The 25,279-nt window shown below is 45.3% G+C and overlaps 1 protein-coding gene across 1 annotated transcript in view; it reads right to left on the minus strand.

Annotated features, from left to right (window-relative positions):
* The window catches only part of ASIC2 (acid sensing ion channel subunit 2), a 1,943,108-nt gene that overhangs the window by 100,696 nt on the left and 1,817,133 nt on the right, over window positions 1–25,279 (minus strand). Inside the window, exon 7 of the mRNA XM_078645029.1 lies at window positions 11,102–11,193. Coding sequence (XP_078501155.1) covers window positions 11,102–11,193 — 92 coding nt within the window. The remainder of the gene's footprint in view (window positions 1–11,101; window positions 11,194–25,279) is intronic.

Consider the following 25,279-nt stretch of genomic DNA (forward strand, 5'->3'; position numbering starts at 1 on the left):
TGAGAGATACACGTCACCTCAATTTCATTTCACAGCTCTATGAAAACATTCCAGTCTCATTTTCAGTCTCAGAGGGCAGTTAGCATGTGTGTATGGACATTCTACACTTCCATAGTAAAGAAACAAGCTTTTTGTAAATGCGTCTACTTAACTTGATTAATGGACCTGCAGCAAGAAGAGCGTGTGCACACACAAACAAGCAAACACATACTATTGTTGTTGTACAAAATGAAAATACAAATTTAGACCTAAAGCTCGATAGTGATTTATGCGGACTACCACTTGCTGTAACCTAGGAATTCCTAGTAATTCATTCTCTTCCCACAGAGGGTTAAAAAATTAGGTAGTGAAAATAGGTAAGAATCCGGGAAGGGTAACGGAAATAGAAAGCATGTTAGTGGATGAGCTTAAGAAGGTTGTGTAGGTCTAGCACGTAGGTCTAATATAGTCTTCAAGTTGAAGTCTACTCACTAGTCAGCATAAGACAATGCACAGTCACCCAAAACTAATAAGCTGTTAGGGGAGGTCCCAGAGGATTTAGAAATGGAGATGTATGGGTAACTTTAGACCTTTCTGAACATAACTGGTCACAGGGCAAGTGGAAGAAAGTGAGTCTTCTTGCATGATCCCCCCACCCTCATATTTTAGACTGGGAGGCTGTTTGGTTTTACTATGTGCTTTGGGACTCTGCTAACCAGGACCCTGTGCATGTGCTCTGACCCTTAAAACATGTAAAAATTGGCCATACTCCTAATTTGCAAATTTAACTTACCTGTAAGTACCTAGTAAATGGTACAAAGTGTACCCAGGGCCTGCAAGTGAGATGTCAATAGTGAACTGCAGCACACATTCTGCCACCACTAGAGATAGTGCAAAACATAACTGCTGGCCTGTCACCAGTAACCTGGCTGAGTAGATTGAATCTGCAAACTCGAACTGATTTTAACCCATATGACAGGCCTAAATCGTTTTTTGGAAATATTAATTAGTCACCCCTTTATAAGCCTCAATGCCCAATAAAGCAGAATGCATGGTAGTTAAAAGAATGACATGTAAGTGTTTAATGTAGTACATTACCTTACAGAGGCAGGGCCGCAAAAGCTATTTTCACTGAGCAGGTTTAGCTGTTCCATAGGAAAGCACTGGGAGTTCAAATTAAAAGTATATAATGTTGTTATCTCCACCTACAAAAGTGCTAAAAACTTAATTGTTGGACTTTTCAAACCCAATTTATGGGAAACATCTTAACAGTACTGCATATTCTATAATTTGTGCCTGCCCAATGCCTGTAGAAGCCAATTTTCATGAGATTCTAGCTCTTAGCCAGGAGCTGATTAGTGTTAGGAATCTGCCCCGTAGTCCTCTTTCTCTTGCCATGTACACAGAGCCCATGTGATGCTAGGTGGGGTTAAAAGGCTGATTTTCCCTGTTCCCGGTGCTCGTTATCTAGTATTGTGGTTCCTGGTTCTTGCTGGGAGCTGTATTTGTACCTTGGGAACTTTGCAGCATTCACGGGCTCGTGATATTTCCCATTTCATTTTTGACTCCTGTTATTCCCTGTTCCCCCCTTTTGGGTTCCCCTGATCTCCTCCTTAGCTCGTTTGTTCCTGGGTTTAGTAGTTTGTGTGTTTCGTCTCGTTTTGTGTTAGTGTTTACCTTTTGTGTAGTTGGAGTCATTTTTATCCCGGCTGGGATCAAGGAGTGGCTGGGGCTCCGGCGCTTCTTGCGGGAATCGGGTGGTCCGGCTGGATTACCCGGTGGTTCCTGGTGTTGTTTTTGTCCTGCTGACGTTTCCGCTGACGTTTCCGCACTTCCGCCTCTTGTGCAGTCTGTCCACCTCGTTGTGCGGAGGCGGAGTGCCGGTTTGGGCGTTTCCGGGTTCCTGGCCAGCGCACAACGAAGCTTGTGTTGTGCTGTGATTATTCCCTGGTGTTGACCTGGTTTGGTCTCCTTTTTGGCGGTACGCAAGGACGACTCTTAGCGGACTACTACACGGAGGTTTTTTTTAGTCGTTTTTACGACTTTTTCCTCCTTTTCTTCTGGCCCCCATTGGTCCCTGGTCTCCTGTAGCGAGATTCCCCGCCGCCTAGTCCTTTCTTCCCCTGTTTTTGCCCTCCTGCCCCCTGCCTGCTGGACTTCGTATATACTCCTGGACGGAGTACTCCACCCGGCGATTATCACAGTATCAGTGGTAAGGAGGAGTGTTATGGGGTGGTGTGTGGGTGCATGAGAAGAGAAAGAGGGCTGATGTATTTACACTGCTGACATCTGTTGTTTTTTGTGTGGCAGACGGTGATTCAGCCAGTCCCCTGTGATACAGTACGTGGAGTAACGTGGTCCCGGCAGAAGGACCCTTCCCCTAGGAGAGAAGACCTAGGATTCCTTGTCTGTCCTTCCCTTATTCCCGCCCCCTGTCCCTTGCTAGTCCGTTGGCCCATGGTACTATCTATGGTGTGAGCCACGGAGTGGTAGGTTCAGAGGAACGGGGTTTTCTTCGCTCCTGCAGTGCATGGGCATAGTTGGGCAGGAGCTAACAGAATAACGAGCCCACGTAATACTTGCACTGCCTGAGCGACGATGGATGAGGACGTGGGAGCTACGGCTGGTACAACTCCCACTTTGCAGGATGTCATGGGTGCTTTGACTGCCCTCCAAAGCCAGATCCATGACTTGCGACAAGAGAACGTGGCTATGAAGCAAGAGGTTGGGGCACTACTTAGTAGGGAAAGGGTGCAGCTTAGGACTCCCCAGGCCCAGGTGATACATCCAGCCACTTTCCAATACTCTGGTGGGCAAGGGCAGGGAGCTAGTGGGGGGGTACCGGTGGCAGTTACTGTGAACACTCCTGTTCCTGTCCCATTGGCACCGCCAGAGAGGTTTGCAGGGGATAGCGCCAAATTTGGCACATTTATGAATCAATGTCAACTGCACTTTATGTGCAAACCAACTGCTTTTCCCAATGATTCGGCCAAAGTGGCGTTCACGATATCATACTTGGCTGGTACAGCGGCGCAGTGGGCTATACCCCTAGTCGACAGGGATGATCCGGTGCTAACCAACTATCCTGCATTTAAAGAACTGATGCGTGGTTTGTTCGCAAAGCACGCCTTTATGCAGGCAAGTGACGCAGAACTATTGAAATTACGACAAGGGCGTCAGGACCTATTAACATACATTTCTACCTTTAATCGCTTGGTGTCGGAGACACATTGGCCCGAAGATAAGAGGACTTCTTTATTTTATCAGGGATTGTCCGAAGATTTGAAGGACATAGTCTCACAGGTAGTAGATCCCCCACTTGACTGTGCGGCTTTTATCGATCTCGTAGTCAAGTTGAACCATCGCCTAGCGGAGAGACGGGGGGAGAAGAGCCGTTATCAGGCGCCAAGGGGAGGGTTTGTGAAGCCCGATAATAAGTCCCTGGGAGCTGGAGAGACAAAGGGTGTGTCTGAGCCAATGGAGATAGGTGGAGTAAGGGGGCCTTTGTCCGATGAGGAGAAGAAACGAAGGAGAGAGATGGGTTTGTGTTTGTATTGTGGCCAGGGTGGGCATTTTGCGAGGGAATGTCCCGTGAAACCCTCTGGATCCTCTTATGGAAAGAGGGTGGCCTGTTTGTACCATGAAAGGAAGGATCTGCAGTATGAGGTGCTTGGAGCAGTAGATAGGGCCCCTAGGCACTTTATTATTAATGCTCATCTGGTCTTGTGCGGAGAGAGTAGAGTGCCGGTATCGGTATTGTTGGATTCAGGGGCTACAGGGAACTTCCTCGACATTACGTTGGCTAAAAAATTGAATGTTCCGTGTTGCGTAAAAGACCAGCCTGAACCTGTGCGGGCGATTGATGGCACCGAATTGACATCAGGCTCTATTACAAAGAGGACGGTGCCTTTGTGTCTGGTGTGTGAGAACGGACACTCAGAGATGGTGTGTTTTGACCTCATTGACGCTCCCTCTTTCGGGATGGTCTTGGGTGTGCCATGGTTGCAGGAGCACAATCCCAGGATAGATTGGGTACAAAGGCTAGTGTCTCTTGATTCCTCGTATTGTTTAAAGCACTGCTATAAGGATGCAGGTGAAAAGGAGTTGTCATTGTCCTGTGCTGCCACTGACATGGATGCAGTACCTTTGCAATATCAGGAGTTCAGGGAGGTATTCGACGCAGAAGAGGCGCAGGGCTTGCCCCCACACAGATCATTTGATTGTAAAATTGATCTTATTCCCGGGGCGCCTCTTCCTTGTAGTAGGGTGTATGCTCTCTCTGAGCCGGAGGAGTTGCACCTGAAGGTGTATCTCGAGGAGATGCTGCGTCTGGGGTTTATCCATCCATCGTGTTCGCCTGTTTCTTCGGCTATCTTTTTTATTCCGAAGAAGGAAGGTACTTTACGGGCGTGTGTGGACTATCGCACGCTAAACAAGGCCACTGTTAAGAACAAATATCCGCTTCCACTCATCCCCGTGTTACTAGATCAGCTTCGCAGCGCAAAGGTGATCACCAAGTTGGACTTGCGGGGCGCCTATCATCTGGTGCGTGTGCGAACTGGGGATGAGTGGAAAACAGCGTTTAAGACAAAGCATGGCCTTTATGAATACTGTGTAATGCCGTTCGGGCTATGCAATGCGCCGGCGGCATTCCAGTATTTCATAAATGAGGTGCTTCGGGAGTTCTTGGATCGGAGCGTGATTGTGTATCTGGATGATATCCTGATCTTTTCTGAGACAGGGGTCGAGCATCAGCAACACGTGATCCAGGTTCTGCGCAAGTTGCGGGAGCACCATCTTTATGCGAAATTGGCAAAATGCCAGTTTGGCACTACGCAGGTGGAGTTCCTAGGGTTTGTGGTGTCTGCCGGAGGGGTTCGGATGGATCCAAGAAAGATCGAGGCCATTATCACCTGGCCTGTTCCAACGTCCGTAAAGCATATACAGGTGTTGTTGGGATTCGCCAATTTTTATAGGCGTTTTATCTCACATTTCTCTGATATTGTGGCTCCCCTGACTCAGCTGCTGCGAAAGGGGGGTATCCTTTGAGTGGTCTGCAGAGGCGCAGGGGGCGTTTCAGCGGTTGTTGGGGGCGTTTACATCGGCACCCGTGTTGATCCATCCTGACCCGGCTCTACCCTTTTTTGTGGAGACGGATGCATCATTGTGTGCAGTTGGTGGAGTGCTGTCCCAGAGAGTGGCCGAGACAGGTTATATGCATCCTATTGCTTATTTCTCCAAGACCTTGCTGCCTGCAGAGCGCAATTATACTGTGGCTGAGAGGGAGCTGTTAGCAGTTAAGCTGTCTTTCGAGGAATGGAGACATTATTTGTGGGGGGCACGACATACCGTTACCATTTATACGGACCATAAAAACCTGGAGTTTTTCCGTTCGGCGCGAGCCTTGACGCCACGCCAAATGCGGTGGGTTCTTTTTTTTAATGAGTTTGATTTCATCATTACGTACAGACCAGCAGCGCAGCAGGTTAAATCTGACGCCTTGTCCCGTATCCATGTAGACCCCAAAGAGCAGGGCCAGGAGAAGGAGAGTAGGCCCATGATATCTGAAGACAGGATTGTTGGGGCAGTGGAAAGGGAGGTGTTCACTGCATCTGTAAAGAACCAACTGCGTAAGATGGATCTTACTCCATGGTTGTCTTTGCCCCAGGCATCAGTTCAGGATGGATTGTTGTATTATGAGGATCGGTTGTTTGTACCCCCTACTTTGAGAGATCAGGTCATGGAGTGGTGTCATTCATCTGCCTTGGTGGCACATCCTGGGATCCCTAAGACAAAGGAGATGTGCACAAGATGGTTTTGGTGGGATTCGTTGTCCAAGGATGTTCAGGGGTATGTTGCGGCCTGTCCGGTATGCGCCATCAGTAAGCCCTCACATAGTAAGCCATCGGGTCTGTTGCAACCTTTGGAGGTGCCTCCTTCTCCGTGGCACACCATCAGTATGGATTTTGTGACCGATCTTCCTTCTGTTTCGGGGTTCACTGCTATTCTGGTGGTGGTTGACTTGTTTACCAAGATGGCTCATTTTATCCCTCTTCCGAAGATCCCTACAGCCAGAGAGATGGCTTTGGTTTTCATGTCTTCTATAGTGCGGATCCATGGGTTGCCTTCTGCAGTGGTGACAGACAGGGGGGCTCAGTTTGTTTCCCATTTTTGGAAGGAATTGTGTTCAGTGTTGCGGGTGGACGTCAGATTGTCATCTGCATATCATCCACAATCTGACGGCCAGACCGAACGCACCAATCAGACTATGGAACAGTACCTTCGGTGTTTAACGTCATCGCTGGCTTGTGATTGGGTTATGGCCCTCCCCATTGCTGAGTTTGTGTATAACAACAGTCAGCACTCAGCCTTAGGCATGACACCCTTCTACTGTTCATTAGGTTATCATCCCAGGGCGGTGGCTATTCAACCCACGGGACGTGTGCCAGCCATAGATGATGTGTGTAACCGTCTGGGCAAGATATGGGAGATCGCCCGGGAGCAGTTGTTGACAGCTAAGGCTGCTATGAAGTTGCAGGCGGACAAACATCGTGTCCCCGCACCTGGTTATCAAGTTGGAGACCAGGTATGGTTGGCTACGAAGAACTTGAGGCTTGGGGGATCCCGTAAATTACAACCTAGGTATGCGGGACCATTCCAGATAATACAGATCATAAATCCCGTGGCCATGAAATTAGATCTGCCCGGAGACTATCGGGTTCATCCCGTATTTCATACGTCCCTATTGAAGCCCTACGTACCATCCTCACAGGTCTTACCACCTCCTCCCCCTATAATTGTGGATGGACAGAAGGAGTATGAGGTCCGGGCTATCCTGGATTCGGAAAGGCGGAAGGGGCGTCTTTTCTATTTGATAGACTGGAAAGGGTATGCCCCTGAGGACCGTACTTGGGAGCCGGCTGGGGGAGTACACTCTCCTCGTCTGATCCGTATGTTCCATCGTCAACATCCGTCTAAGCCCTGCCCTGTGGGGAGGATCGTTGGGAGGGGGTACTGTTAGGAATCTGCCCCGTAGTCCTCTTTCTCTTGCCATGTACACAGAGCCCATGTGATGCTAGGTGGGGTTAAAAGGCTGATTTTCCCTGTTCCCGGTGCTCGTTATCTAGTATTGTGGTTCCTGGTTCTTGCTGGGAGCTGTATTTGTACCTTGGGAACTTTGCAGCATTCACGGGCTCGTGATATTTCCCATTTCATTTTTGACTCCTGTTATTCCCTGTTCCCCCCTTTTGGGTTCCCCTGATCTCCTCCTTAGCTCGTTTGTTCCTGGGTTTAGTAGTTTGTGTGTTTCGTCTCGTTTTGTGTTAGTGTTTACCTTTTGTGTAGTTGGAGTCATTTTTATCCCGGCTGGGATCAAGGAGTGTCTGGGGCTCCGGCGCTTCTTGCGGGAATCGGGTGGTCCGGCTGGATTACCCGGTGGTTCCTGGTGTTGTTTTTGTCCTGCTGACGTTTCCGCTGACGTTTCCGCACTTCCGCCTCTTGTGCAGTCTGTCCACCTCGTTGTGCGGAGGCGGAGTGCCGGTTTGGACGTTTCCGGGTTCCTGGCCAGCGCACAACGAAGCTTGTGTTGTGCTGTGATTATTCCCTGGTGTTGACCTGGTTTGGTCTCCTTTTTGGCGGTACGCAAGGACGACTCTTAGCGGACTACTACACGGAGGTTTTTTTAGTCGTTTTTACGACTTTTTCCTCCTTTTCTTCTGGCCCCCATTGGTCCCTGGTCTCCTATAGCGAGATTCCCCGCCGCCTAGTCCTTTCTTCCCCTGTTTTTGCCCTCCTGCCCCCTGCCTGCTGGACTTCGTATATACTCCTGGACGGAGTACTCCACCCGGCGATTATCACAGTATCAGTGGTAAGGAGGAGTGTTATGGGGTGGTGTGTGGGTGCATGAGAAGAGAAAGAGGGCTGATGTATTTACACTGCTGACATCTGTTGTTTTTTGTGTGGCAGACGGTGATTCAGCCAGTCCCCTGTGATACAGTACGAGGAGTAAAGTGGTCCCGGCAGAAGGACCCTTCCCCTAGGAGAGAAGACCTAGGATTCCTTGTCTGTCCTTCCCTTATTCCCGCCCCCTGTCCCTTGCTAGTCCGTTGGCCCATGGTACTATCTATGGTGTGAGCCACGGAGTGGTAGGTTCAGAGGAACGGGGTTTTCTTCGCTCCTGCAGTGCATGGGCATAGTTGGGCAGGAGCTAACAATTAGCTCCTTAATTTTGGGGACATTTTTCCCCGAGAAAAAGGCCTTGCGCAGCACAGGAAGATGTAGCGAACATCTGGGTCTACCCCCTTCTTTTGTCCAACCAGCCTGTCAGGACCAGGGCCAGTTGGAGAGGAGCTGCCCTAGAACCTGCTTTGATTGACCATAGAGGAGGGATTGCTCATTTCCATAGCCACACCTCTGGGATGAACATAGGAGCATCGCAAAGGGGAAGAAAGTTTCTGCCATCTTCGTTTTAGGTAAAGATGGGCACTGCTGCAAAGGTGGTGGGATTACTCCTGGTCACTGTTTTCCTATTGATTAGGGAGGGGCCAGGAGTCACCACGTCCCACAAGCTAGCTCCAGGAGTAATTGTGATGTACCTGAGTAACCCGTTCAGAAAACTACTGTACCTGTGGAAGACAGAAGGTATGGACCTGCTGTTGAGAACTTTGAGGAGACTTGAAGGCTAGACCTGCTCCCACTTGTACTCAGGACAAAGAAGTGGAGTCTAAGACCTTGATTATGACTTTTTGTGGAGTAGTCTGACAAACGGGCAGAATGGTGGTCCCATAGCGGTGCCCCCTTTAAAGGCGGCAGTGAAAAAGGCTCTGCAATGGGACCGCACTATAAGGTTTCTTCACAGAATGGACTCGGTAGTCCATGCCATGTCCATGCCATACAGGAATCTATGAGCATGCACATATGGGGGCACCTATTATGCCCCCCTGTGTGCCACCACATGCAGTGGAGGCACAAGGGTCTCTGAAGGGCTCCCTTTGTTTCCTCTCCATCAGGGATTTCATGAAAATGGAAGTGCCATGAAAACCCTGCCAGAGGGAAACTTGTAAAATGCTTGGCAGGACCGTGGCGGTTCCCTGCTGAGCCGGTGGTGCCAGGCTCATCTGACTGCCCAGGTCGTAATCAGGCAGTTAGACCACCGGTGCGGCGGTGGCTGGATCTACCACCGCTGCACCACCACGAGGGCCGACAGACTTGTAATAGGGCTCTTAGTATCAGCTGGCTGACCTCCTCCACAACAGGCTGCATAAAACCATTTATTTGATGAGTGCAACTGACCAGTTCCAAATGAAACAGCCCTGGACCCTGTTTCTGGGCTCTGTTGTTGTGAGTCTTGCCCCACAAGTACTGTCCATCAGATCCTAAATGCTTGAAAAACATGGGGCTTACAAACCTTTTGACTTCGGAGAACTCCATTGGACCAGGACAAACCTGCTAACTCAATCCAACAAAGTGAGTTGGCGCTGGTCCAAGGGTTTAGGCTGCCTTTTCTTTTCAGTGGTATGATGCAGAGAGTGTATCCGGCCTTGTGGAGCCCTGTTCATGCTACTTCTATCAGTCTTGCCCTGCTGGAGGAATCCAAGCTCTGAAAAAGTGACTCATTCTGACGTGGAAGTCTTCAGTGGTTGTAGGCACCAAAAGTATCCTATTAGTGAGGAACCCTCCTTGCGTGCAAATTTTAAATTTCTCCCTCTCTGAGCTTTCTTGCAAAAAGTCAATGGCTTCATGGGTCATCATCTGATGGCTACCTAGCCTTGTGGAGTCCTTTTCCGCCACAGCCTCCTGCCATGCCATAATGAAGATGTTTTAGTTCCATTTCAGAGACTAAGTCAGAAGGTTAAACCTAAGGAATCAGGCTTAACCTGGGAAATTGCTTCTTACAACTTCCATTAGATCAACAGGCAAATGTCTGGCTTCCTTCCAGTCAGGCCTAACTTTCACTGTATTTAGGATCGTCACACTCTCGGGGCTCAAGTAAGAAATTCCAAAAACAAGCAGAATCCCGTGATCAGGACCAGGACCCAATTGTCGTAGAGGCATTCTAGGAAGAGTCTAGCTTCCTTGGCATCTAGATAGGCTTTAAGGTACAAGGATTTGTGGAAAAGTAATGCATGAAACTAAGCGTGTTTCATGTATTTTGGTTAGCACAAAGCATTTCCAGGTTATGCTTGGAAAGCTCATAACTTGCCTGGGGTAATCCAAGTAACGTCACGTGGTTCCTAATTGCAGTGTTCGCTTTTTCCCGTTTTGCAATTGCATTGTATAAAGCCAGTCCTCTTATTCAATTTTTCTTTCATTTTCTTTTTTTCTCAATATTACATTATTTTTCACATGGAGAAAGAAACCTTTTCAACCAACACTCCACAAAGTTTGAGAATGTATGATATCCAGGATGTACTTCTGCCCTTGAAATGAATAAATATCTGGCCATTTTCATGGTGGTAAAGGGTTGGAGAGGGCTTAGCGTAACTTTATTAAACTCAATTGTTTGCTGGTGTTTAAAAGCTTTCATGGTTAAGCACTCCTTGAAATTTCAACTCCAAGCGCTACGTTTACTTTTGAACAACTGACTGATTCATAGATAACTGCCTCAAGTAACACACACACACAGTGTTGGACTGCTTTGCGCTGAGGAAATGAAGGTATTGCTGTCATATGGCCTACATCTTTCTTTGCTGCTATGCAGATAACGTCTAGCCAACAAACTGAAGTAACAAAAAAGAATCAGGGGAACACGTTAGGGATTGTGCATGCAGGGAAGTGAAAATGCTAACAGATCAATAATGTTGGCAGAGTTGGATGGCAGTAGGTTACTCTACTAGGAATGTAACACCATTGACGGTGCTGCCTCATGGCACAAGCCCATAGTTAGCACAACTTGAAAGTGCCATTTTGCTCCAATTCCAGTGAGATATAATTTCAGTAGGTGCCTCCAGGATGAGGCAACTTCCACCCTCTAAGAATCTGCAAAGAAGAAACAATGGAGGAATTTCACATTAAAATATTCATAAATATTCTACAAGCGAGATCAACTAAGGTCAACATTACAATGGAGTATGAGAGAAAACCATGATATATGTCACTATAAATCAATTACATTTGGACATACCTAAGAGTCCTGCAACTTCGTATGCTTTCTTCTGTTCCACCGTCTCATAATTAAGTGCTTCGAAAAATACATCCAGGACCAATACATTATCTCTGTAGAATATAAACACACACCAATTCTCTTCAATTATATATTTCACATTTCAGTTGAATACAGCAATGTAATTATTTCACATCATGTTACAAACAAATAATTGATAATACAATTGCAACACCTGAGATGGACCTCATGGTATAAGCAATGTAAGGATTAAAATGTTTTCTAATCATTTACGTGGGTAGGTTAGGTTGAGGGAGGGTAGTGTAGCGTGTGAGGTCTTTGGTGAGAAGTGGAACGAATATAGGGAAAGGGCCGAGTATGGACTGTGCTAAAGGAAAATCTATTGGTAGAGATGTGGTCTATAGCTAGTTGATGTAGCATTTAAGTGAAGGTAAACTAGGGGTCCTCAAAGGTGAACTTTGATCCAAGTAGGTGGCACAATACTTGCTAGATTTGCAAAGGGAGGCCTTAGCATTTTTGAATTTATGAGAGATGTGGAAGAGCATTTTATAATCATGCCTGCATTTCTGATAAAAGCGTTTTCAAATCATGTCAGTGATATGATATGCAAGTGTCTATTCTACCATAGTAGTGATACAATAATCAACATAGATTAAATGCAACCAAGGTGCAAAAAAAGGCTTTTCAGAGGGAGCCATGTGAATTTATCTCACTATGGGGTAGATGTATCAAGCCTTTTGCGATTCGCAAAGGTGCGAATTTCGGCCTTTGCGAATCGCAAAAGGCTTTTTTGCATTTTTTTAAATGTATTAATAAATCGCAAAATAAGGAATCGCAAAAGTTAGCGATTCCTTATTTTGCTTAAGCATTTAAGGAATCGCAAATTTTGCGACTCCTTAAATGCGATGTATGTGGGTTTTAGAAATCGCAAATTACCACCAACTTGAAGTTGGTAGTAATTTGCGATTTCATTTAAAAATGCCCTTTTTGGCATTTGTGAAGGTGGCATGTGACGCACATACATGCCCATAGGGCATGTATGTGTGCCATATGCACACACATGTAAATTTCAGGGGTGCAGCAGGGTGTCTTTGAGACACCCCTGCACCCTTGAAATTATTCTCAAATTGCGATTCGCAAATTAAGAAATATTTCGCAATTATTCCTATGGGCCTCCTGGCCCATAGGAATGCATGGGAAATTATTCCCTAATTGTGAATTCGCAAATTGCGAATTCGCAAATAAGGAAGACTAAGAAATCCCTAAAAAATAGCGATTTTCTAAATACATTCCATTTTGCGTTTTCTAAATAGCGATTCCTTAAACATCGCTATTTAGAAATCGCAAAATGGAATCCACCCCTATATTTCCAAGGGTTAGTTAGAGCTTAAGTAACATATGCAGGGGGTTAGCGCGACAGAGACACTTCTGATTCAGGGCCTGATTAGGATGGCGGTCTGAAAGCCATCCAGCATAGCAGTCCGACCGCCATGTTATGATATGGTCGGTCTGACTGCTGCGGTCGAAGGGACTGACTGTCGCATTGGACTGGCTTAAGGAGCCCGTCGGTCAGACTGTAATCTCTACAATAGGGTCGGTGACTGCAAAGGCACCACCATAGGGATTACAATGTCCCTTTCTGACAGCCTTTCCATGGCGGTCCAGCCGCCATGATACCGCCATGGAGAGGCTGTCAGAAAGGGACTCTGAGGGCATCTAGGAGGGACCCTGTCCCCGGTGGGCCTCTACTATGAGGTGTGGTGCCCCCAAACATCCATGCCCCATGTGCCAGGCACCAGGACCCATAGCAGGGCCCCTGTCCCCAGTGGGCCTCTGCTATGAGGTGTGGCACCACCCCCGACAATACTGTATCGATTTTCTGACACCGTCCATAAGCGGTCCATCGTATGGTATCTGCGGTAAACAGCCTTTACAACGAAACTTTTACAACGCACTACCATTACAACGCGGTCATTACAACGCAAACTATTACAACGCATTGCGCTGGGGGGGCGCTCTAGGATAGGGAATAGGTTAATTTACTATCCAATAACCTTCCCTAGTGTCCACGGGGACTGGAGTTGGAATAGTAAATTAAACTATTCACTATCCAACACCCAAAAGCACTATGCGTTGTAATGGATTGCAATGTAAAAAAACGCGTTGTAAAGGCAGGCGTTGTAATAGCCTGCGTTGTAACGTCATACATCCGTATCTGCAGCTGGGCGAGGGAGTGCCACAGGTATTTCCATACATGTTGGCACAAGGGCGAGGGTTTGAGCCATTGCGCTCTCACTCCATTGCATTGTTGTTTTTAGATGCACCAGAGGTTACCACTATAACAGGTGAAAACCTATTTACCTCTAGGTACTCTAAGGTTTTATCTGGATCCCCTGTATGTCCAGAACATACCTTATCTAAGAATTACTTTCATCAGGTACACTGGGAGGTCCAGTCGGCCCTGGTGGTAGTTTTCTACCAGGGTGGGGAGAGGTTGCCTATGATGAAGCTGCCACATCACATGGTGAGGCGTCCTCTTCCAAGAGATTGGCATTTCTTCTTTTGACCCCTTTCCTAACTAGGATCTCTGTAAGCTCAAATAGGGTATCAGTGATTTATACAAATAACATTGAGGTATGATTTAGTCACTTTACTTTACTGTGTTTGGGCATATGCTTCCCCAACAGCTGGATGTGTTAAGGTTGTCACTGGGAGAATACAGAAGGGGCATCTGTCCTGTAACCAATGCTGCCTGGTCCCTGCTTTATGTGTGTAGAGTCCAAAGGACCATGAATTTAAAGAGCCCCCAACTACTCCCCTGCCAACCGTTACCTAGTATTTTATCAATAGTGGGAGATGGTTATCAATCCAATGGAAAAAAGAACATTGTCCCCCGGATTTGCATACTTCATCACGTAGATTAAAAAAACAGCTCTACTAGCCATATTTGTTGCCCCTTCATTGACTTCACCCCTCTAAACCTGCTGAGTCAAACGATAGTATTTACTATAGCCTTACAGCCCACTGTAGCGGGCTATATCGGCCATTAATGGCCCGCTCCAGTGTCGGCGAGGGCCTTTAACAAGGGAGCAGGACTTTAATTGCTGGTATAGCCCAGCTACGAAGGGCTATAAGGCTGTTAAAACATTCTGCCAATAGAAGGCAGAATGTTCTAACAAATAAAACAAAGGCTTCAGGAGTCCGAAGGCATTGAAATACCCTCGGGCTCAGAGAGGCCTTTGTTCGAAGAACATTGCAATGTTGCGCTGCAGGCCTTTACCGGCTGTAGAAGCACGGAGCACTCCATTGTATTCAATGGAGCGCTCTACATTCCAATGTTCTAATACTAGTTACAGTCAAATGCAAGAAAACGAATTCATGATGCACATGCTTTGCTGTGAAAACCATTCAAACCAAGCTGTATGCTGCTCATTATTCAGTGCGATTGGCAAGACATTAACATGCAATGATCATCAAATAATCTGTACCAGTATATTGTTCACAAAAAGCAGTAAATAATGTTTCAAAAATAATAAATTGTTTATACAAATACAAACAGATATATTGTGCTTGCAAATCAACGTGCTATTCATGAGAACCATAACAATTATGAATGTCTACCAGTTCTTTATGCATGCAAATTTGCATGGTAAGTATGCAATCCTGCGTGTTATGCATGTGAACCAGTACATCATGCATGCAAATTGAAATATATAATAGTTTCGAAACAATGGGTTGTTCACAGACGCCAATATATTGCACAAGCACACTACTACATTAAAGAAATGAAGCAATACGTTATGCATATGGACCACATTATTATTTCATTTATTAAATCAGTATGGTATTCATGCAAAGTAGAAATGTATGCGTGGTAAACAGTAGATCGTGGCTGCAGACTGGTATATAATGCTTTCAAATCAAAATATTGGATACTCCAGCCTATGCACGACACATAAAATACAGTATATTAGAATAGTATATTGGGGACAAAACCTTTAAATTGTGTTTCTAAACACACGCCTTAAGCTGTATTGTTTCTCATCTAAAACCTTAACTTACTTGCCTTTGCTCTAGCTTGTGTTGATTTCGCAAACTAATATTACTGTTTACAAACCAGTATCGTGCATTCAAATAAATATACCTTGTGTAAACCAGTATTGCATAAAGACAATGCCAATATCCTTCATCCATGAACTCATATAATTGCCATAAGAACAAAAATGAGTGGTAAAGTAGTTACTGCAAATGTGCCTCCTGTTAGAAACTGGGTTATTATTTTGGAACGGATTTACTCCTGCAAACCTAATACACTCATTTAGGTTAGGTGGCACTATATCTGCAGAATCCTTGGTAGGAATTGGTAGGAAAGGTGGTTTAGGTTCTAGTAGAATCGCACAATATTAACGTTAAGAATACAACAAAATAAAATTCCCAAAGTACTATATGTACTGAGACACATACATTATTAGATTCACATAAGGAGAAGTGGATATATTATTTTTTAAGAGTTTGAGGCAAAAGTGCCAAGAGATCTCAAAGCACCAATTTAAAGTGAGAGTTTGTGGTTGCTTCGGAATTAGGCAAAATTTCAGCCTGACGGTGAACAAGTAGGGATTGGATAATCTAAGTAATTTAATCAATATTTTTGCTTAATGACATATATTTTTCAGTTACCAAAGTTTTTCATCTGGGCTGAACTAGGGAGATTTGGAGACCATGAAGTATATTATTTTGTTGTCAAGGTGCCACTGAAGACTTTGGTTTTAGTGCCAAAAGTGAAAAGCTGTTGAAAACTGATTTACCCGTGGAGCTTGCTTCGCTGTTGAATTAGATTTGCTTCCTTACCCCAATCGAAGTTTTTCTTTCAGACTTAGTCAGCTTTTTGGTTCTCAAAATTCCCCAGACGGGCAAGAAAATTAACTGTAAGTAAGTAGTACATTACCAGGCTAGGTACATTACAGCAAGGTCCAATTGAAGCCTTATTTTTTAAGAAAAGAAAGCTCACAGTGGGATGAAACAGATTTTCTGCCGTGCTGATGGTGAGTCTTCCTGGAAAAGCCTCTGGAGAACAAGCACTAAATGGTTTAACCCTCCATGTCCACGTGTGAGATAGGTAACGGTGTACAGGCATTACTTGAGTGCCATTGTCTGTAACTTTACAATTTTCTGCCCTCCAGTAAAAATGGCACTTCCAAAACTGAGGCTGAGTGTATCAGAACGGACAATGCAGTCATTTTCTTCAGTTATGCAGTACATTTATGGTTTGAATCTAATATACAGGAGGACTCTGCCTACTTTCCTCAACTAGTGCTGTCTTGCAGGACACTCAGATCTGCACAAACTCTAATTGTTTACTGCTGTGGTCCATCTTAAGTATGAAGCATGCATGCTGTCAGCTTTCTTCTGGCTTGGACTAATCATTAAGGCTGGCTAATGCTCTGTTGGCCGATCAATCTTGTTATTGACCATGCCCTGGGTGGAAACATCCAACCAGGTAAAGACACTGAGTAGACACTGCCCCTTACCATGAGACAGATGTGAGCTACTAAAGACACAACCTTGATGAAAACATACGTTGTCAAACATAAACTGAGCCCTTGAACCACTTACCAGAGATAGAGAAGGGTAGCCTAAGAGATAGATTGCTACTTTTATATCTCTACCTAGTGAGAACACTCTTCTCTACACCAACATTTGCCATTTTTACCCATTTGTGACCACCCTTGGGCAGTTATACAACACCCTTTTTGCTAGTCAGCTTGCTAGATCCAGCGATATTTGGAATTTACTGTGTTTCATGAGCTCCTGGGCATGTGCCTACTTGAACACCCCGAGGACAGCATACCATCTTGTTGTCCACCACTACAGTAGTGTGACACAAAATTGGATATCCCTTTAGAAAGAGGTGAGGGGCCACTCAGATACCCTTAATTTCACAGACATTAGTAGGTGCTAGACGTAATGGAGGCACCTGAGGAGAAGGCCCTCCCAAGGGCCCTCTCTGCACCACAGTGGTTACATAGGCTTGTATTGTACCCCTGCACCATTGCAAATATTCATTTTTAGATACTGACTCCTTCCTTTGTAGGAGCAACAGATACTTTATGTTAAATTGCTTTTGAAGTTGCTTGGTACTATAATGTTTTAGATTTATGTGAACCTCTAAAGTAGGAAACATTAACTATTAGTAAAAAAGGCAAAATAACCTGTGATTTGGTGGGAAGGGCATGATCCTCCAGTTTGATACAGTATTTATTTACAGTTTGTGAATATTGCATTCATTTGCAAATTTAACACAGTTCGACTACAAATCCCAGACTACATTGGGGTCGATTCCGATCCGGTAAAAAGCGGTCCGAATTGCCGTTCGGAGTGCTTTTCCCGTACGAATCGTACCCTGCAACGTCCCCCGTACGTACAACGAAGTACGATCTGTACCGGGAGCTGGACTCCGTACGAATCGTACAAGGACCGTACGAATGAAATCCCCATATGAATCTCCCTCGGAACCCGCTGTACGCGACATCTGTACGGTTCGTGGCTGCTTTTTCCGAACCGGCAAGTACGATTCGTGTTGGTTACGCACCGTACGACCCTTTTTCTACGGGAGCTGGAAACAGCCGTAAAAGCTGAGTTCGCCCCGAAACAGTTAAGGAACGGCCCCTCCTGGGTACGGTGCATACCCCCCATGATCGCAGGGGTACGGTGCGTACCCCTGCGATCATGGAGGGGTACGCACCGTTCGGTGTGTATGTGAATGTGCGCTTTTCCGTATGAATCGCCCAAACCTGACGTGGACCGTACGAATCGCGTCCTGATACCCCAGTCCAGATCGTACTCGGCGAGTCGTACGGTGTGTGTACGAGTCATACGGAAACGGCTCCGGATGCGAATCGTACGGACGGGAATTTTAGCGGATCGGAATCTGCCCCATTGTGTTACTTTGCATGATCAGTCTAAGCGTCTCAAATTACTATGCATTATCTAAGAGTGTTTATTCAGAGGCCCTAGATTCCTTACTGTATTGTGTTTAGAGTATTTAATCTGTAGTAACTGCATTTCAATCGATATTACCATTTCAATTGTCAGATTCATTACAAGTTTCTGTACAAGATTACCTTTCTCATTCAAGATCACCACCTGGTGTGATTCCCGCATTATACCTGCTATTTTATCTCCTATGTTTTTAGTACTTAAATTACTATTTTCAGTGTAAATATATTTTATATATCATGAGATATTATGATAGTGTTCTGTTATACTATTTTCAGTGTAAATATATTTAATATATCATGAGATATTATGATAGTGTTCTGTTATCACACACATCCGTTTGGAAAGCCACACTTTACTTCAATAGTGATAGCTGTGTTTCCACCTTACCTAGATGTGCTTCACACATAACACTTTTGTTAAATTTAATTTATATTTTTTATTGAGATCCAAAATATATTTGCCAATACATTAATTCATAAACAGTGTTCATACACCAGTCATCAATAAATACACATTGCATGATTAAAGATACATTCCAGGTTAATAAGAAGAATGGTACAAGCTAAAAATCCTCATAGTATAAAAACATGAAGTTAATACTTCTAGCAGCCCGCTGGAATAAGCGTTGTTAATTACGTAAAGTACATCAACAACTAAAAATGTGCAAAGTAGCAATATGATAATCACGTTTTTTACTCTGACCCTTATTTCTACATAAAGTACCACCCCCATAGTTTATCATACTTCTTTGCCCCCCCCATTACGCATTGCATATACCAGCAGTAGTGGTCGGTGGTGGGAGCGCTGTCAGGCAGTGACGTGGGGCAGGGTGGGGGTAGTAAACTACAGAATACAGCCAAATAGTTGTAAAGGTATCGCGTTCTAACAACTCGGTCGTTGTAATGGCCGCTTTGTAAAGGTAACGAGATCTGACAAGTGAGTTGTAAAGGTTGTTTCCCCGAGTTGGCTGCAGGCCCATCCAAACATCGAAAACAGTGACTCTCGAGGTTGAGGTTTACCTAGGAAAGATATTGCTGTGTTCTGTACAACAGCCATTTACTGAAAAATAGCAACCAACACCTAATGGCTCCTCTTAGCAAACTAAAATTAAATTTGTTATCTTCATTCCACATCTATGGGGTCAATTCTATTCTCGCTGGGAATGCCTATGAATCGGATTTGGTTTTTACAAATACGATTCATAGCCCTCTTTCTCCCAACCGATTCGTACACTGTCCGAACGACCAAGTATGATGCGAAGTTCGCTTAAGCGTCGAGCGAATTGTTTCCCAACCCGGTCCAGTCTGTACGACTCGTACGCAGACGGTTTGTACAGCTCTAGCAAGTACGATGCACGATTCAGACAGTCTTCACGATTCGGTATGTCCGGATCAAAAATGCCCCCAGAATTATTCTTTTGAGGCCCGTAGCAGGCCCACAATCACCTGGAGCCCTCAGACCCCTGGGGGTGCCCATGAGTTCCCCCTCCCCATGCATGCATAGTGTGGTGCGCAGCATGGGTTGCCCGCCACAGGATGTACGCTTTTCCTAATTCACCCCTTTTTGCTATGGGAGCCTGTGCACGCGTCCTGTATACAGGCTTCCATAGAGTTCAATGGGAGTCTTAGCGAACATAGTCCATAAGCATAAGAATGCATCATATTCGCTTGTTCGGACTCCAGTTGCACGAATCTCTCATAAAGCCCTATGGATCCGAGTCGTACGGAGGGCCTTACTAGCGAGATCGGAATCGGGACCTTAGCTGTTAATTCCAGGCCTTCATATTTTTCCAATTTTCAATTGATTTTTTGGGGTGAGATGCAGACTTTTTATAGAAGCCAGCAGTCTTTTTGATTCCTCAGGACCTTTATCTTTGTCAGCTCCGAATAATGTGGAAAAAGTTTTTTTAACTATCATATATCTGCCCTAATTTTAAATTTCGAAATACTTCATGTAGCATTCTATATGTGCCAAGGACGAGAAATTCATTTTGCTTTAACTCATGGATTTAAAAAATAGTGAGCCCTTTTTCCGATAAAGGAAATCCAATTTTTTGGACTATTTTGGGTGACAGTTTAGACCTTGATTTGATCATGAGTCCTGACAGAGGTGTTGTGGTATTGATATAGGAAATAGCATATCTCCTGAAAAAATCCCAGCGTTTCTGAAGAAACCACTGCATTTGTAGGACATTACCTATCTGATGCTCTGTACAAGTCAGCTGAATAAAATATATAAGAAATATTCCCATTAGCCCTGACAAGTACCACACATCAGGCATTACACTAATGCATGTTAATGTGGTCTGCTTCACCACATTAAAATGCTTTCATCGAGCATTTTGACCATCTGAGCGCTGAGGGTGAAGCAGGTAAATTGCTGCAATGTCAGAAATGCATTTACAGCAGTGCAGCATCTCAGTGGTCAATGAGTGCTGGGGAAGCAGTGACAGGGAGCACACCTAGCTCCTGCAGCAGCAGTGTGTCTCAAGAATGAAAGGAGCAGAGTCCGGGAGTTGGTGCTCGGAGTCGCAACCTGCCACCCCATAAAGCAATCTGAAACTTTGGCCGCTATGCACTCACGGAGTGATTGTGTTGTAACATTTAATTTTGAGGGTATAATATTGCACATGGATGTTTTCTCTGGGTTTTTAATCAAACTGCTGTAATTGCAGTGGACCGTGATTCAATCATCTGGATCAGCAGTCTTCCAAAACGTTAATCATCTGAGCTTGGCTCCATTTCAAACATGGCTCTTTTAAGGCTACCATTCTTGAGCCTGGGCCCGCTCAGACTCCTAAATATGATTTGTTGGCCCATTTCAAACCGCTGACCTTTTGACACTCCAGAGTGTCCTGTAGTTCTATCATGGAGGCCTTTGGCCTCATCCGGCACCAAAGTTGGCTACCTCTTCTTATGCTCCCTGCTTTGCTTGGCCTCTTAGCAGAACGTTCTTGCAGGAGCAGAGAGAGGGGTCGAAACCCGTTCCAGCCAGCTCCAGATTTTCCCAAAATGAGAAAAATGATGACACATTTCACAGTAAGCAAACCTGACAGAGGAGAAGTTTTTCAATTCCGTTTTGTCCTGTTTTACTTTTGCCCTTCTCGCTCGGCAAGACTGCTGTAGTAGAATATGGGAGAGAAGCCACGCCCACTCTCCTCTCATATTTTTCATTGGCTTGTGTCATTGTCTTTCATAAATACTGACTTCTGATTCGTTAATAGGCTTGTTTGTCACTCCTTAGTATGGCCTGGTCTACATTTGTACATTTGAACCCCGCCGCCCCCCCCCCCCCCATGGCGACTGGCCATTTTACTTTGGTTGTTTCACGGGACATGTTATTTGTTCTGTATAACCAGCACCTGCTTTCTATCACTTTAACCCGTAATTATCTCGTGTCAGTCTTAACGCCCCTCCAAATAAAATGGATTTCGAAATGATTAGCTAATTAAGTCATTTGAATTCCAGGTAGCACATAATCAAGTGCTGATTGGTTGAAGCTGACAACAGCACATCTGTGTTACATGTCATCTGTACTAAAGTTACCTGACGGGTTGTTTTCAAAAGCCTGTTTATTAACAACCACCACTCCCACCAATCCCATTGAGAGAGCGCAAATTAAGAAAAACTGTAGAAGTGCACCATATTTACAAGCACGTTGTATTAGTTTAGTAAACAGTATATAAGAGTGTCGAAATTATAGAGTGAAGGTACATAATAGTGTTTAATTAGAATAGAATACTTATATAGAGTGTGAAAAGCTAAATGTAGATGTGTTCAGAGATGTTAGAATGATGTTGAAATCTCATGTTATGTGGCTGTTGTAAGGGAAAATGTAATTCTGCTAAACGTAGAAGTGTGAAATGTGTAGGCCACATGGCAGTTCCCAAAGAGTATAAGAAGCTGATGTATTTCCACATGATCTGGATTTTAATGTTATTATGATTCAAGTATTACTGAACCTAGGACTAATATATGTGTTTTATAGACGTTTCATATAATCACTGTGTGTAATAAGTTAGAATATTGTTTAAACTAAAGAAATTAAATGTTTTGTAGAAGTGCATAGGCCCGTTTCATGGAATCCTAACAGGCCTGAATAGATAAAGTCATTTCTTTTGATCTGCAGATGCTCGTTAGAGAAAGGTCGTGTTAGGCACAGGACGCAGAGCCTGTTACATGGTTTACGACTTAAAGATATGGTGGAGGCCGGAATTTGGGGCCCACAGAGAAAGTGTCTTTTGCAGGTGCGAGGGGGTTTAATCAGGAAAGTGATGAATAGACTTTTGTTCAAGAGAGCCTGGTACAGGCCTGGAGGAGTCTTCAGGAATTTCCTGGGGGTACCGTCTTGCCGGAGAGGAGCCTGGGAAGCAAGGTCAATGCTAACGATGGGCCTAGAAGGAGTACCAACACCACGTGAGGGGCGTTTCTAATGTAAATGTGATTTTGTATTAGGAACAGCACCCCTGGGTGGAGGCAAGGCAGATGATCTGAGGAACCTAAGAGAGCGGATGGGTAGGCAGATAGGGAACTGCGAGACATCATTTTGGAACAAAGACTAAGGGAAGTGCGTGATCTTCTTTGGAAGTCACCACTGCTGACACCTTTTTAGGTTAAGATCTTGCTAAGTAGGGATGTCACTTAGTCTAGTGTAGGGACAGTCTAATCTGACTTCTTTCCTTTCTGTAAATGACTCACAAGCTAAAGCTTGTGTTTATCCTCGTAACTTTGATAATTCTAGAGTTTGTTTTGGTGATATTCTTCTGCCGACTAAGAGCATTTAGAAAATTCATGTTTGTATTGATACCCGTATATCTTTTGAATCTTATTTTGAGATGTTTGTATCGCCAGTTAAGTTTGGCTTTGTAATAAACTTTTAAAACTTTTAGGCTTCAGTGGTTCTTTAGAGTGGAGTAAGTTTTAACTGGTTAACCTATTAGTGGATTGCCTTTTACTCAATGACAGGTACCAACGGTTTAGTCGACCTGAGTTGGGATCTAGATCTATAACTATAGACTAGAAATCCCGCGTTAACAGTTGGTAGCAGAGTGAGGATGGTTACCTTCTTGAGGAAGGTGATCTAGACTAGGTTAAGTTTACCCCAAGGTCCCTAGATCGAGAGGTGGCCTGCCGAAGAAGGTGCTGACGGCGCGAGAGAAAAGCAGCAGAATCGGACGAGAGTGAGTATAACAAGGGTCATGCGTGGACAGATTGCGGTGTTTTGTGTTGTATTTGTATTGTAATGTCATGCGGAGTTGAATGCCTGTAGTGTGATTGTGAGACGGTTGTGAGCGCGCGCAACCTGGTAAATCTTAAGTTCGGGGTAGAGCTTAAGTGGTTCGGGTGTATCGAACATCCAGAGTAGTTGTCGACCAGAGTAAGGGGGTCATGAGGTACCATTGATCGCCCGCAGGACCGAGATAGGGGGAATGCAAGAGTGAGTGTGTGGGTAACGGACGCAGGTCGAAAGTTACCGTGTGCAAGTAACCTATCAGAGAAGGCGCTTGTCTGGACGTACACGGAAAGACATTTTGTCAGTTAAGGTGACAATTACAGTTAGACTGTGGACGTACAGTCAGAGAAAGGTGATCGCTTGGTCGGAAGTAATCATTTTTTCAGAGTATGAATGGGACGCATGCATGACCGGGAGACGAGCGGAGAAAGGAGGGGAACTGCTGCAAAGGGGGACGAGTGACGTCAGCGAGAGCCGCGCTGTGATAGGGCGGTCAGTGTGAAGCCGCGCTGGGAAGAGAGACATCAGCGAGAGCCGCGCTGTGATAGGGCGGTTGGTGTGACGTCAGCGAAGAGCCGCGCAGTGATAGGCCAGTTAGCGAAAACCGCGCTGAGATTGGTGGATTGTCATCAGGAAGTAAACGAACGCGGAGAAAATAGAAATTCGTAGATTTTGAACATGAAGTGCTTTAAATGTTTGAGAGGGATTTTTAAGAGAAAAAGAAGAGAATCTTATTCCGGGGAAGAGGCGCCGCCGGAGGGTACACCAGCTCACTATATGGCAACGAATGTTGGGTTGCATACTATACTGTGGCTTGGGACTTGGAGTAAGATTACAGAAGGGAATGAGGAATTGACCTTTCCGAAATACGGAACGTTTAGACTAGAGGTGTTGCATCAGTTGAAAGCAGTCATGTCCTCACTGAGACCTTTGCCTAGACCAACACAGTTTGAGGCCCTTAATGCGTGGATTAGGGCGGCACACGACAGGAGTCAGAACAGACGCCAAGAAAGGGTAAGGCGATCAGTAAGGGCAGTGCAAGATGCTAAATGGGATGAGGAAGCCAAGAAGTGGAGGGTACAGGTGATTGAGGTGGATAAGTTGTACCCCATGAGAGAGGTTACAGGTGGAAAGAAACCCATGGAAGAGGATGATGAGAGCGAGTCGGAGGACGGCCTCATAAATAGGTTGTTGATAGATAGACCACCTCCGGACAATAGGGAGACAGAAGGTACGGGGCTCCCAAAAGAAGACAGGGTTGGCATAGAAGGGTATAGGCCACTCCCTGTAACGGATTGGGTACCTACGAAAGGTGAGGAGATACCTCAACATAGTCCTATACAGAGAGTAGTCGGAAGGTTTGTGGTGGAGAAGACGCCAGCAACAGAGAGGGCTGAGTCTCATGGATTGCCAGAGGCTCTTCAAGTACCTGTTACCATAGGTCCTATACTGTCAATTTATAGCCCAGAGAAAGCGAGAGAGGAAAAACAGGTACAGCTAGACAGAGAAAGAGTTGAGATAGAAGGAAGGAATAACACGACCAATGCCTGGAGGCAATTGCCAGGACCAATAACGTGGAGCACCCCATCGGATTCAGCAGTGGGCCCCGAAACAGAAAAAGGGGGTCAGAGAGGACGTATGGATCTGAGGGGACCACGGCCGAAATCTTACAAAGAGCTGAGGGCTGACTTGAGAGAATGGGATGCGTCGACAGAAGCACAGAGCAACAGGTCAAGAGCAGAAGCAGAATGGGGAAGTCGAGGCAATGGAACGTTATCTCATTGCGGGGCTAGCGAAGGCAGTCAAGAGTGGGATGGCAAAAGTCAGGAGAGTAGAGGAGTTATATGTCATACAGACAGAGGAAATGAGCAGGAGCAAAGAGGCAGAAGTACAGAGTGTGGGGAGACATCTTGTTTCACTCAAAATGAGGGAGGACTAAAGATCCAA

This window comes from Lissotriton helveticus, chromosome 5_1 (assembly GCF_964261635.1).
Source record: "Lissotriton helveticus chromosome 5_1, aLisHel1.1, whole genome shotgun sequence".
NCBI classification, from domain to species: domain Eukaryota; kingdom Metazoa; phylum Chordata; class Amphibia; order Caudata; family Salamandridae; genus Lissotriton; species Lissotriton helveticus.